At 37.0% G+C, this 13438-nt stretch overlaps 1 protein-coding gene and 1 long non-coding RNA gene across 2 annotated transcripts; one reads left to right on the top strand and one right to left on the bottom strand.

Moving 5' to 3' along the window:
- The first annotated feature begins 249 nt into the window (after positions 1-249).
- Positions 250-2244, top strand: LOC120441050. The gene is made up of 5 exons (XM_039614700.1): positions 250-337; positions 631-854; positions 1030-1177; positions 1280-1389; positions 1621-2244. Exons 1-5 carry the CDS (start codon positions 295-297, stop codon positions 1927-1929), a joined length of 834 nt encoding a protein of 277 aa, XP_039470634.1. The 5' UTR covers positions 250-294; the 3' UTR covers positions 1930-2244.
- A 7380-nt stretch (positions 2245-9624) lies between these two features.
- LOC120441049 lies at positions 9625-10374 on the bottom strand. Its single transcript, XR_005613745.1, has 3 exons — positions 10086-10374; positions 9866-9969; positions 9625-9761 (listed from the first exon to the last, which is right to left on the bottom strand). It is a non-coding gene; the product is annotated as an uncharacterized LOC120441049 (long non-coding RNA).
- Positions 10375-13438: the final 3064 nt, after the last annotated feature.

Below are 13438 nucleotides of genomic sequence, written 5' to 3'. Positions count from 1 at the left end.
CAATGCTTAAAGAAACGTGTGGTGAGTGGGTAAGTAGCATTTGCTCAATACCACTCTGTGTTAATCATGAGTGATGTATCTTATCATCTTTTAATTTTTACCATTTGTATCTGTTAGGAGCATGTTGCTAAAAAGCTAATGAAGAGACTCTCCAATGTCAAAAGTCCAACGAAGGGCAAAAAACCACCTGCGAAGAAGCCAAGAAAGGATGGGAATGAAAGCATTGCAAAAAGTGACAGCAGTGGGGAATCCAGTGCATCAACTATTATTCTAGATAGATCACCAGTTAGATCGATGGGCACCCCAGTGCACCACCAGGATGGCAGTGATGAAGAATGTAAGTATAATATAATGCACCCTCTTATTACACCCTGAGTGTAAATGTGGTTTGGACAATACTTTTTTTTTTTCTTCAAAATTCTGCTAACAATGGAACGCAACTACTTCACTGTTTTTCTTGACAACTTGACAGGATGAATGAACAATTATAAGATAGGTGGTTTAGTTAATTTGTTGATCTAATCTACAGATATACTTTGGTATTTTTGTTTTATTGTTTTGCACCAATAACAGATATATAAAGCCTTACTGTGGCAATAAATGATTTACACCTCTGCTCTGTGTGTTTAGCTGGTTCAGCTCACTTCTTTGACAGCCACAAAACCCAGGCAAGACACTACAAGACACTTCAAGACATGTACAAGACCAAAAAACCGAACAAAGCTGCTGTTACCCAACTGCTGAACCTGGAGTTTGAGTCTAGAAGACAATTCATTAACTCTGATGCTATAAAGGAGCAAGACAGAGCAGTGAAGATACTAGAGGCGTATCCTTGTTTCAGAGAACTGGATCATGTAAGCAGCACTTATTTCTTTTAGCCATCCTGTTATTCCTTTGGGGACATTTTGATATGATTTTCAAATTTCTTAAATACTGACCCTCATGTTTAAATTGTTATCACTTATTGTCAAGACCAGATACAGAGCTAGACAGATCTATCTCAGTTGGGTTTCTGTCTGTATTTTTCAGGTCCTTGATGAGCTGCGGAGAATTATTCAACCATCCAACTTGAAATACATTTCTGAGATGAAGGATAGATGGGAAATCTTCTACTCGAAGGTGCAGTTTTATGGTGTCATGAAGAAAGTTATGAAGCCGCCAAAAACTTTGGATGGAGGTAATGCTACAGTATCTTGTGTCTACATTTATGCTTTGCAGATTACATTATTTGCAATGCTTAATGGTGTTGCCCTGTCTTATTTTTCTTTTTTCAAACCAGTGGAACATGCAGCAGCTGTGTTCGGAGCCCTTCCCATGCTTTTCCCTTCCAGCACAGTACCACCTAAGAAGCTGGGCATCTGTAGTGAGGCTTTTTTCCATGTCCTAAAGGTAAGGCTGCAATAGTCTATGTGTATATATTGTTGAATTTTGCAGTTACTCATGTTTTCATTTTATATATTTTACTGTGGAGTCAGTCAAATATTCTTAAAGTTCAGATCCCCATAACATGTTGATTTTAAGAAAACCTACAAAAAAGTTATCTATTTTAAACTGTAATGCAACTCAAAAATTGTGTTTCTTACGGTCTTATTCTAATCCTCTTTTTTTTCTGTCATGTAGACTTCAGAAGACCCTGAAGGCTACCTGCGTCAGCGACCCCTGGCTTGTCCAGTTCTGCTTGTCTCTGAAGGCAACTGCATGATAGCTGTTGGAACCACAGCGGTGAGCACTTTTGACCGGAAGGATCTTAATGAGGGACTGCTCTATCTGATGGCATATTACTATGCCCTCCACCTCACATATCCAAAGTGCATTTCCACGCTGCTGTCTGTCTTGCAAACTGAAATACTCAAAGACTCCATCCATGACCGAGATTCAACCCCCTCTTACAGGAAGGCTCTTGGTGAGTGGAAGTCATTCATTGAGTGAGTCTCTCAGATGACAGACTCCATCTGCCTTGTTTATCAGTCTCAGTGTTAGTCAGTGAGGTTGTTTTTCTTTTCTTTTTTTTCTCTAGAAAAGTTGTTCAAATGTAAAACACATGTTTGTTTGTGTGGTCGTTAAACTTGTTCTTCTAAAATGTTATGTAATATAGTATTTGCAATAGTGATTGTTTTAAGCTTCAGCAAAATTTATTTTTGATACCAGCCATGTTATACTGTTATTATTCATGTTAAGAGCACTTGGCCATGTTACACCCTGCTGAAATGTATAATTTTAGACATGATTCTACTGACCCAATAAAGCGCAAAAACTAAGAGTGCTTTTGCTGTCTTAATTTAAGATAAATTCCCTTATTTTTAGTAGCTTTTTGAAGAGATGGTGTCTTATTCTCAGGAATTTTGGCTGATTATTGTTCTCAGACTCGAAACATAATTCTTATAGTTAGCTCAATCAAGAAAGAAACAATTCAGATTTAAGAAAATTTGTCCTATAGTAAGGTGTTTTTTTTATGTGAAAAATCTAAATTAAGGTGTAGAATCTTAAAGTAAGCAAATAATTCTTGAAAACAGCTTGTTCAAGAAAGCATAATACTCATTTTAGGTACAGATTTTCTAAATATCAAAGTGTCTTTTACTTATAATAAGTCACATTTTCTTGAATTAAGCATACATTTTAGACAATTTTGTCTAGTTAAAAGGCATATGGCAGTTAGGTTAATTTGCTAGTTTTAAGAATTCTAGTCAAGCAACTTTTGCTTACCCCATTGGCAGATTTTTTTGCTCAAAACAAGAAAATTTTGTCAGATTTAAGAATATTTGGCTTGTTTCAAGTATAGCTGTTTTTGCAGTGTGCGAACAAAGTCTATCAACAAAGAAAACATTTTCGTTTCATACTTTTCTGTTATATTCCCTTACAAAGCTAGCTTTAACGCTTCGAGGGTTCCTTTGTTCTTGCCATCGCCTCGGCGCTTGACCCAGAATTTCGCTCTGTAGTTGCTTTTTAGCATAGTACTACATAAAATTGTAAATCTGTGATATATGATTGATAAACGTAAAGGTAACTGTATAAATGTGTTCAATGACTTTGTTACTTTTAATGATTGGAGAGCACCCGCTTCAATTCGCACTCAATTCAAACTTTACGTTGCACGCTCACCTAACTTTACGTTGCACGCTCACCTAACGTTACATTGCATGCTCACCTAACTTTACGTTGCACGCTCACCTACCTTGCGTTTGCACCTTTTGTCCACACGTAAACTGCGTTTTCGTTAACTGAAAACTGAGATTTTTAAAGACGCCTGCCAGGGTGGATATTTTCGAAAACTCAATTTTAGCATTTACGTGTGGACGAGGAAAACGGAGAAAACGCAGCGTCAAAGGTGTGCGCCTATTTTGACGTCACATTGTGCGCCACGTTTTTGTCTCGGTGCCATGAATTCCTATAATGGCAGACTTAGACAAAATACTGTTTATTTTAGTATCTTCAGTGTTTAAATGCTTACATATACACACGCAGTTACTGTCCCTTCACACATAGGACTCGGTTCAGCTTCTATGAGCCGTCTTTGTATCTAGTTTTCCCTCTTTATTGACATTTGTGCCCTTCCTCTTTTTTTCAGATCTGATTTGGTAACTGCCATCCACCCATCAATAAGTAAGAAACTCACGACCTTAAATAAATTCCTAGTGTTAAACAATTTGCTTATTTGGCTATTTCCAAATATAGCACTATTTGTTTAATCTGATATATACACTGACAATGACATCACGCTGGTCAATGAGGCGCAAATTATGGAAAATGGTTGAGGCAGCAGATTCAGATATACTCAGGCACTTTAAAGAGATGGTTGCTGAAAAACATAACCAAAACGGCAATGCACAAGTTGAAGTTAAGCGACCGCAGGTTGCAGAAGAGTCTGTTGTGTCCCACTGTTGTCACCCAGGTATAGACAGTCAAGTATTTACCAGTCGCTATGAGCAGATTTCAGAAGTATGTGAGACCTATGTATCACCCGACAAGGATAATGACTGTGACTTTAGTTTTGACAGCTTTGGTTGCTATGCACCACCGTTTGATTCTGATAATAGCGATGCTGAAGCTGATGACGAAGCGCCAAATACTGAATTCTTAATAACAAGTTTAAGATACTGGGCTTCTACATTTTCAGTCTCGTTGGTGGCAGTAACAGCACTTGATTATACACACAAGCACTTGCATACACATTTAAGACATGAGACATGCTAATTCCATCTCTTAAAATGTGTCTATAGGTGAGACGCTTTGCCTTGATTGGAGGGACCACACTGGAGGTGCAAGTCCGCCGTGTAATGGCTTATGCCATTACAAACGAGCTAATCTGGAGATGGAGTCTTTGGTCTTCGGCTTGTTTAGTCCTCCGGTTGTACAGTTTGTACAGCCCGAGGACCCCATGTTTATTTTGTTTTTAAGGATACACGGCACACCATGCTAAGACTTATCACTTTTTCAGCTCATAGCGCTTTGGGAATCAAATGCGGCGGTTTGCAGATTTACGCCTGGTGACTTTCATGTTTATCAGCCTAGGAGTTTACATACTTTCTCCCTGCTGAAGAGAGTTAACAAGAGCTTATTCATGTGCTCTAATTCACTTTTTTTGTTTGTGTGTGTGTGTGTGTGTGTGTGTGTGTGTGTGTGTGTGTATTTTTGTCCTAGATGGCCTGACGCAGCAGGTAGGGGCGAACTCTATGTTCGAGTTTGTCTTTGCACAAGCAGTCCAGAAATGGCTCCGATACGCACCAGATCGTATGGGTGGCGCAGGACGCACATCATCCATCCCCATCCCGGAGTAAAAATTAGAAACTTATTAATATCCTAAAATAAGAATGCATTGCATGTGATGTAACAGAGAAAAAAAACTAAACAAAAAAAGGTCAATAGACATGTTTCGTTTGCTAAATACTTTATTAAAAGACAGTTTTCTTATTTACATTTCTATGTTTCACATATTGACATGATACATTGTGAGACATTTTTTTTTATAAAGGGTGTCCAATTTGAGGAATAAGTACAATTAGAAAGTGCATTTTCTGAAGAAACTGCAGTGTGAATGCTTGAATCTGAATGTATGCACTGAAATGAATTAATTGCTGAATTTTAAGTTAAAAATGAAAATGTTGAATGAGCCTGAAAATACAGAGTTTTTAACCTGAAAACAAAAGTGCAGAACTTTTGAAAGCTGATGTTCACACAGAATAAGTTGGAAAATAGCTGAAAAGTTTTTAAATTAAAATTTGGAAAACCTAAGAAATGAGAACAGAAAATTTAGAGTCAGAAAACATCTGAATGAATATTAAAAGTTCATATTCTTTGAATCACTGAATGACTGAAGTGTGATCCCTCCACTTGGATCCACACACTTTTAAAGGTTTACATCTCTGAGCTTTGAAAGACACGGTGTTGGAAAGAGAAGAACGATGGCGACATTTTGAGGGTAAAATGATGGCTGTAGAGCAAACACTGTGGACACAGCAGCAGTTGAAAGAGAAGTGTTTAAGATGAATCTTGGCACAGTGAGAGACAGAGCTCGTTAGGCACGCAGGTGTGAGCCTGGTTGCTATAGTGACTGCACCCAATGGCTCAGTACACACGCTCACAGACATGCACCTCACTTTTGCTGCTTAAAATGAACAGAGAAGTCAGGTCGAAACAAATCGCTCCCAAATGAAAAGTACAGGTCCCATTGACAAAATTCTTTCACCGTGAGCGGCAGCAATGTCCAGTCTACCTAATTCTCAGTTTTCATGCCTGTGGAGTTTATTATATGGACGTGGTGACAGTGTAAAAACACCATGCTCTTCTGATTTTCAAACGAACCTTCTGAGCCATTTTAACATTGGAGTCTATGGAGCAGTTGGAGGGAGGAGGCTGTGCTTTGGTGACATTTATGAAAGAACCATAACACCTAGTACAATAGTAAACACATTGGATGAAAGAGGACAGCGATGGCTACGTTTTGAGGGTAAAATCATACCTGTAGAGCAAACGCTGCGGACACAGCAGCAGTTTTAAAAAATATTTTCAGATTAATTTTTTCGCTCCTCTCACTCTGGCAGTTGAGCTGTCTCACTCTAGCCCCAACATTCCGTCCCATACATACCCATTATAAACTCTGAAACGGCTGAAAAATCATCATGAAACTTAAACTGGAACTGAAGAAAAAGTATAATAGATATTGAAAAGATAAATACAAGTTTAATAGTTGAATGTCTTGTCTTCGTTTTAAAGTTTGAATGGTGGCTCTATGTCAACGTATGTGGAAGTAGTAAGAGTTTAAAAATGAGTAAGTTGAATGAGGATTTGAAGAGTCTCCCCATTGAAATACATGGGAAATTTTTGTTGAAAAAAGTTAAATAAAATTAAAAATATAAATGTTAAAAATGAGAAAAATAGAAGCAGTCATGTCCAAAAGAAGAGGAATCTAACGGTGTTTGAATGGTTTTTCTAAGTTGAACGGTTTTGAAGGAGTAGGAGTACAAAAAACGTACGGAATAGATAATAATAAAATAGAACTAGAAAGTGCATTTTCTGAAGAAACTGCAGTGTGAATGCTTGAATCTGAATATATGCACTGAAAAGAATTAATTGCTGAATTTTAAGTTAAAAATGTTGAATGAGATGAAAAATACAGAAATTTTCACCTGAAAACAAAAGTGCTGAACTGCTAAAAGCTGACAAGCACAGAGAAGAAGTTGGAAAATAGCTAAAATGTTTTAAATGTAAATTAGAAAACCTAAAAATGAGAAGACTATTTAGAGTCAGAAAACATCTGAATGAATATTAAAAGTTCATATTCTTTGAATCACTGAATGACTAAAATATGATCACTCCACTTGGATCCACACAGTTTTAAAGATTTACATCTCTGAGCTTTGAAAGACACGCTGTTGGAAAGAGAAGAACGATGGCTTCATTTTGAGGGTAAAATGATGGCTGTAGGGCAAATACTGTGGACACAGCAGCTGTTGAAAGAGAAGTGTTCAAGATGAATCTTGGCAGAGTGAGAGAGAGCTCGTTAGGCACGCAGGTGTGAGCCTGGTTGCTATAGTGACTGAGCCAGGGCTCCATACACACGCACACAGACATGCACCTCACTTTTGCTGCTTAAAATGAACTGAAAAGTTAGGCCGAAACAAATCGTTCCCAAATGAAAAGTACAGGTCCTATTGACGAAATTCCTTCACCGTGAGCGGCAGCAATGTCCAGTCTACCTAATTCTCAGTTTTCATGCCTGTGGAGTTTATTATATGGACGTGGTGACAGTGTCAAAACACCATGCTCTTCTGATTTTCAAACGAACCTTCTGAGCCATTTTAACATTAGAGTCTATGGAGGAGTTGGAGGAGGAGGCTGTGCTTTGGTGACATTTATGAAAGAACCATAACACCTAGTACAATAGTAAACACATTGGATGAAAGAGGACAGCGATGGCTACGTTTTGAGGGTAAAATCATACCTGTAGACCAAACACCGTGGACACAGCAGCAGTTTTAAAAAATATTTTCAGATTAATTTTTTTGCTCCTCTCACTCTAGCAGTTCAGCTGTCTCACTCTAGCCCCAACATTCCGTCCCATACACACCCATTATAAACTCTGAAACGGCTGAAAAAACATCATGAAACTTAAACTGGAACTGAAGAAAAGTATAACAGATATTGAAAAGATAAATACAATTTGAATAGTTGAATGTCTTGTCTTCGTTTTAAAGTTTGAATGGTGGCTCTATGTCAACCTATGTTGAAGTAGATACAGTTTGAAAATGAGTAAGTTGAATGAGGATTTGAAGGGTCTCCCCATTGAAATACATGGGAAATTTTTGTTGAAAAAAGTTGAATAAAATTAAAAATATAAATGTTAAAAATGAGAAAAATAGAAGCAGTCATGTCCAAAAGAAGAGGAATCTAACGGTGTTTGAATGGTTTTCTAAGTTGAACGGTTTTGAAGGAGATACAGTACAAAAACGCGTCGGAATATATAATAAAATATAATAATAATAATAATAATAAAGATTAGAAGAACAATACTGTGAATGCTTTTACAAGCATTCACACTAACTAGAAAGTGCATTTTCTGAAGAAACTGCAGTGTGAATGCTTGAATCTGAATGTATGCGCTGAAATGAATTAATTGCTGAATTTTAAGTTAAAAATAAAAATGTTGAATGAGCTGGAAAATACAGAGTTTTTAACCTGAAAACAAAAGTGCAGAACTTTTGAAAGCTGATGTTCACACAGAAGAAGTTGGAAAATAGCTGAAAATGTATAAAATGTAAATTAGAAAAAGATGAGTAATGACAAAAGAAAATTTAGAGTCAGAAAACATCTGAATTAATATTAAATGTTCATATTCTTCTAATCACTTAAAGAGTGGAATTATGTATTATAAAACTCCAATTCATAAAAAAATAACTTAATAAAAATAAATGTAGAAAGAAATTTGTTGAAATGAACTTAAAAGATGAACAAACATTCTGGAGAAAATACAAACTTTAATATACAGCATAATGTTTTCAAACATATTTTGTATATTATGTTTAATAGTATTATATACATCAATTTGTTTTGTATGTCATAAAAAATAACATAAAAATCTTAAGTCATATTTTACAGCTCCTTTCTGAAAAGCACTAGTAGAATAAATAAAAATAACTAAATTAAATAACCAAACAAAAATAATAAGCAACATATGAAATACATGAAAATTCAACTTTTAAAACCACAATCCTGAACCTTTAAATTGTGTTGGTTTCTTAGAACATGGCTGAACAGCTGTTTCTATTGGTCTACTTAATCTACTGATCTGTCTACACATCCTTTTATTACTCATTCTTTTTAATGTTTTAATGTTAACAGAGTCCACATAGTGGTAAAAGACAACTGTATAGAGACTTTTGAGTAAACTCAAATGAAAGCCTAAGGTGGTGACACAGTTTAACACATACAAATAATCAAATAAACACATTAGTCCTTTTTGTGAACATGGATAAATAAGTATCATTAGTTTACAGCATTGTTCAGCCATGCCACTAAATGCTTTTTAGCACTGTGTTTTAACCTGGGCTCAGACACAAAGTCCCAAAATTAGTTAGTCCCTGACTTTGAGTTGTGGTTATGACTAATTATTATACACAAGGCTTTATCTATCTGAACTCTAAGGACACAAATATGAAAAAACCTATACTTACCAGCTGATACCCCACACTACACACTAGGTGTGCCATGTGACCTGAAACTTTGGTACAAACTCATCATAATCATTCTGTTAACACTGGTTTTTAACACTGTTTGTGTTGCTGTTCAGCAGTTTAAAATGTTTTAGATTGGATTACATGGAATGAATTTGAGTTCTCTTGGGGTTTTTTGTCTGTGTTTCGTTCTTAGCAGATTTTTTTTTCCATACTATTGAATTCCAGTTACCACATTTCTGGTCATATGGCATCCCAAGTACCCACTTAAAACAACCCCCACAGTTAATTCAACATTAAAACAAAATAAAAATATGTTAAATAAATAAATAAAGGTTTGCTCTGTGATGAAATATTAAATAAGCATACATTGTACAGAGCACTAACAATGAAAACAATCCTTTAGCCTGTTGATCAGAGAGAGGCCGTCATTATGTCCATTTAAAACCTGTAATCAAAGAGTACAACGTTTCTGTGAAACTATAAAGTCCCATATAATCCTCATCATGTCCAGTGACTTCAGAGTGGATCCTCCCTGTCATCCGGCCAGTGTTTGATGTGTGGCAAGCAGCACAGAAGCAGGATAGCTGAGGACTTTAAAAGAAGAGCAGAAAACAGGAACATATGTAGTTGTAAATGTAAATATCAGTGATACTTGTCTTGTCAAAGGGAATAAAATGATGAAAATGTTAACTTACACACTCATTTAGGGAGGATCTTGACACTGCACAGAGGAGGCACAGTCAGTCTGACAATGATGGTGATCTCCAGGGATGTTTTCCTGCAGCAACATTCCTGCCGACTGGCCATATGATCCAGAGTGGTTGGTTTGTAATGAACAGAAAGGTGTATATGTTAGGTAGTGTGCACTTAGAGCTGGTCCTAAGAAACAAACACATCCTGTAGTAAACTGAATACCTGTAGTAGTGCTGCTGCAAATATAAAGCCCTTCTATCATGTGTGGTTTCAAAGAAGGTGTTTTGGAGGCTCAATCACAGAAACTGTGCAGTCTGTTCAGTCCTGAGTGTCTCAGCTCTGAAGGGGATGGATCACAGAGGGAAACACCTGAGTACAGACATTAAAATACACTCAAAATAACACTCCTAAGGTCAAGTGAAAACACAATTTAAACACTGTACAAAGAATTAATACGTTTTCATGGAAATAATGTCATTAACCCTTTTTGTTGTGAGTAAATCTCACCGACTGCTTGTTGGACAAGCTAGAAGGAAGACTTATCACAGAAGCTTTCCTGTGCTCCAGATGTGAAGTCTCACGCTCTGATCATACGGCGAAGATGGTGATGATGAAGCCTCTCTGATCTGTGGCATTACAGTTTCTGGCTGCTATGTGCTTCACACTGTTGGATTTTACATGTGAAGCTTGGAGAAGACACAGAACTGTGTCTCTCTTAAAAAAAAAAAAGAAAAGAAAGAAGCCTAAGAACCCCCCACCGCACCCCCCCACTCAACTCCCACCTACCCACTCCACTCAACTCCCCAGCCTCACACCATCCAATGTCTATACAAATGTAGGGTATCAGCTGGTAACAGAAAGCAAGTGTAACATATGTAGTACATATGTAACACTGCTGAAACATTTCTGGCCAGAAATGTGCAGTTATCAGCCAGTGCAGTTATCAACCCAGACCCACCCTGATATATGCACCGGCTGATAACTTTTTTTTATATTATGTTTAATAGTATTACATACATCAATTTGTTTTGTATGTCATAAAAAATAACATAAAAATGTTAGGTCGTATTTTACAGCTTCTTTCTGAAAAGGACTTAAATTAATTCAACAAATGTTTTTTTTTTCGAAATAGAATAAAAATCATTTTAAAAAGAGATGTTTGCAATGTTTTAAGGTGTTAATAATCTGATCCTGTCATGTGTCTGTTCAACTTTAGTTTCTGGTTTTGTTAAACACTTCATAGTAGAATAAAGAACGATAACTAAATTAAATAACTAAATAAAAATAATAAGCAACATATGAAATACATGAAAAATTAAATTTTAAAACCACAATCCTGAACCCTTAAACTGTTTTGGTTTGTGTTGGTTTCTTAGAACATGGCTGAACAGCTGTTTCTATCGATATGATAAAACGTAGTACTGAAACATGATAAAAGCTCATAAAAATGTATGTTTCATAGAAAAATTTGTCCAAAAATAGAATCGTATACTTTTTAAAAAGTTTAAAGATTATAACAAACTGAAATCAATAACATTTTTGTAAATATTATTTCAAAATAGAGGCACAGATAACCTGGCTTAACTGTCATTATTGCTGTAATTAGGGGGGATTTTTTGTTTTGTTTTTTTAAAAGCAACCTTTAGTCTGTGTTGTTCTCTCAGAAACAATGAAGAAGCTGTTGAACATTTATGTGTTGTGTGGGCAATCCTCTGGTCCACCCTCCCTCCCTCCCAGCCACAGTGAGACTGGGGCAGCCTGGCAGGATTTTGAAGCCTGGCTGCAGAGAGGATATGCCTACACTGTTCGTTTTAAACTGCTATATTTGATTTTTCTGACATTTATAGGTTACTGTAAGTGAATTTTAGATTTTCTGTAATAAATAAAATTGTCATCTTTACTGATATCATTACTTAATTAGTTTAATTGTGTTTTATGTAAAAAAAATTCAAACATTGTACTGCAATGCAGGGCGTTTTTTCTTAAGCCAACTTTTAAATATCGCTCTACTTTCTTAAGTCATTCAGAAATATAAAAATTACTTACTGTAGTCAAAGATCTAGATCATGAATCATCACAGGACAATACACAGTATACAGGGTCATGGTAACTATGGTAGGTCTTCATGACTCCAGAATGGAGACATCGCTCTGGCTGAGAAATGAAAATTAGGTCAAGCAGTGTGTTCTTCTCTGTGGTAGGGGCAGTGATGACCTGTGCGTATCCCCTAGACTCAAACAGCTCCAGGATTGGTTTGTTTGCACTGGATAAAACATTCTCATTAAAATCACCACAAACTATGATGGGATGACAGTCCATGATCTCTAATGAGTCTAATAGGCTTACCAGGTTTTTCAGGAATGGCCTCAGAGTGTAGTCTGGAGGTCTGTACACAACTGCAATCAGTGCACTGACTGGTGCTTCAACCTTTAAAGCCAGAAATTCAAGGTCAGTTACATTATGGATGTACTGTTTTCATGCACTTGAATGTCACTTTTCACATAAACAGCAACTCCACCACCACTTCTGTTTGCCATCTGGGAAAGTTTGTGTAGGACAGGTGTCTGTTGCGTTTGAACAAATTGTAATTTTTCAAGTGGAGACTCTCTGCGACAAAAGAGCCCCGCAGGTGTGTTTCTGTTAGGCACAAAACATCTGCTAGACACAATTCATGGTGACTCTTGATGTCATTAATGTGAGCTGGCAGTCCCTCTGTATTATGATGAATAATGGTGAAAACGTCTGACCTGCTCAGTGTTTGTCTCACGTGTAGAAGAGGCATCATGTCATCAAGGTTGGCTTGTCTCATGTTCTCAAGCGCTGCAGTGATTTCTGGGTTGGTGAATATTTTTTCTCCTCCATATCAAGAAGATACAGTCCACTGAGAGCGTCACTCTACTGACAGCTACGTAGGCCATGCCGGGCTCAAAATGGTCTTAAGAGAGACAACAGCTGATGTGGTTGTCATACCCTGTACCTTATGTATTGTACATGCAAAGGCCAGCTTCACTGGGAACTGTCTTCGTACCACTCCTTTCTGCTTCAGATTCTCTTCTGCTCTCTCAGTGTACACCATGTCGTCTGCTGGTGTGCGGTTATTCTTTCCAGATGTCTCATTATCCATTTTAAGTCCAAGCTTGATGATGTGTTGGTCATTTTCAGAGTAAACTACTCTAAGTAGTTTTCCAAAAGCTCCATTAACCAAACCATTTTGTATGTCAATGTTTCTGGTGAGCATGACACGAGCTCCTTCTGCAACTTTCAGTGTGTCTGGTAACTCATTTTTACCTCCTTTGAATGGTTTGTCTTGAAGTGCCATTCTGCCAGTTCTAGGATCCTTTCTATAATCATCTGCATGGATGTCAATGATATGAGTATGGAGCAGAGCCAGTGTTGCAGAGTTGTGTGCATCCACTTCTTTATTAGTTGCAAAAATGTGCAACGCATCAGTCGGACAAAGGGCTGATTCAGTTATGGCCTGTGACAACAAATTTCTGTCTGCTTCGCAAAGCTCATCCAACTTTCCTTTCACACGGATTCTGTTCAGCATCTCAGCAAAGACAACATCATCTTTC

Source organism: Oreochromis aureus, linkage group 2, assembly GCF_013358895.1.
Source record: "Oreochromis aureus strain Israel breed Guangdong linkage group 2, ZZ_aureus, whole genome shotgun sequence".
Taxonomy (NCBI): domain Eukaryota; kingdom Metazoa; phylum Chordata; class Actinopteri; order Cichliformes; family Cichlidae; genus Oreochromis; species Oreochromis aureus.
Note: the sequence above shows the minus strand (reverse complement) of the source record. Positions and strands in the feature narration are given on the sequence as shown.

Excerpts from the sequence above, each read along its gene's own strand:
- LOC120441050 (XM_039614700.1), top strand. The coding sequence starts at position 295 with ATGGGCACCCCAGTGCACCACCAGGATGGCAGTGATGAAGAAT. Across the intron at positions 855-1,029 it reads GTTTCAGAGAACTGGATCAT|GTCCTTGATGAGCTGCGGAG; the intron begins GTAAGCAGCACT and ends TGTATTTTTCAG. Across the intron at positions 1,178-1,279 it reads GCCAAAAACTTTGGATGGAG|TGGAACATGCAGCAGCTGTG; the intron begins GTAATGCTACAG and ends TTTTCAAACCAG.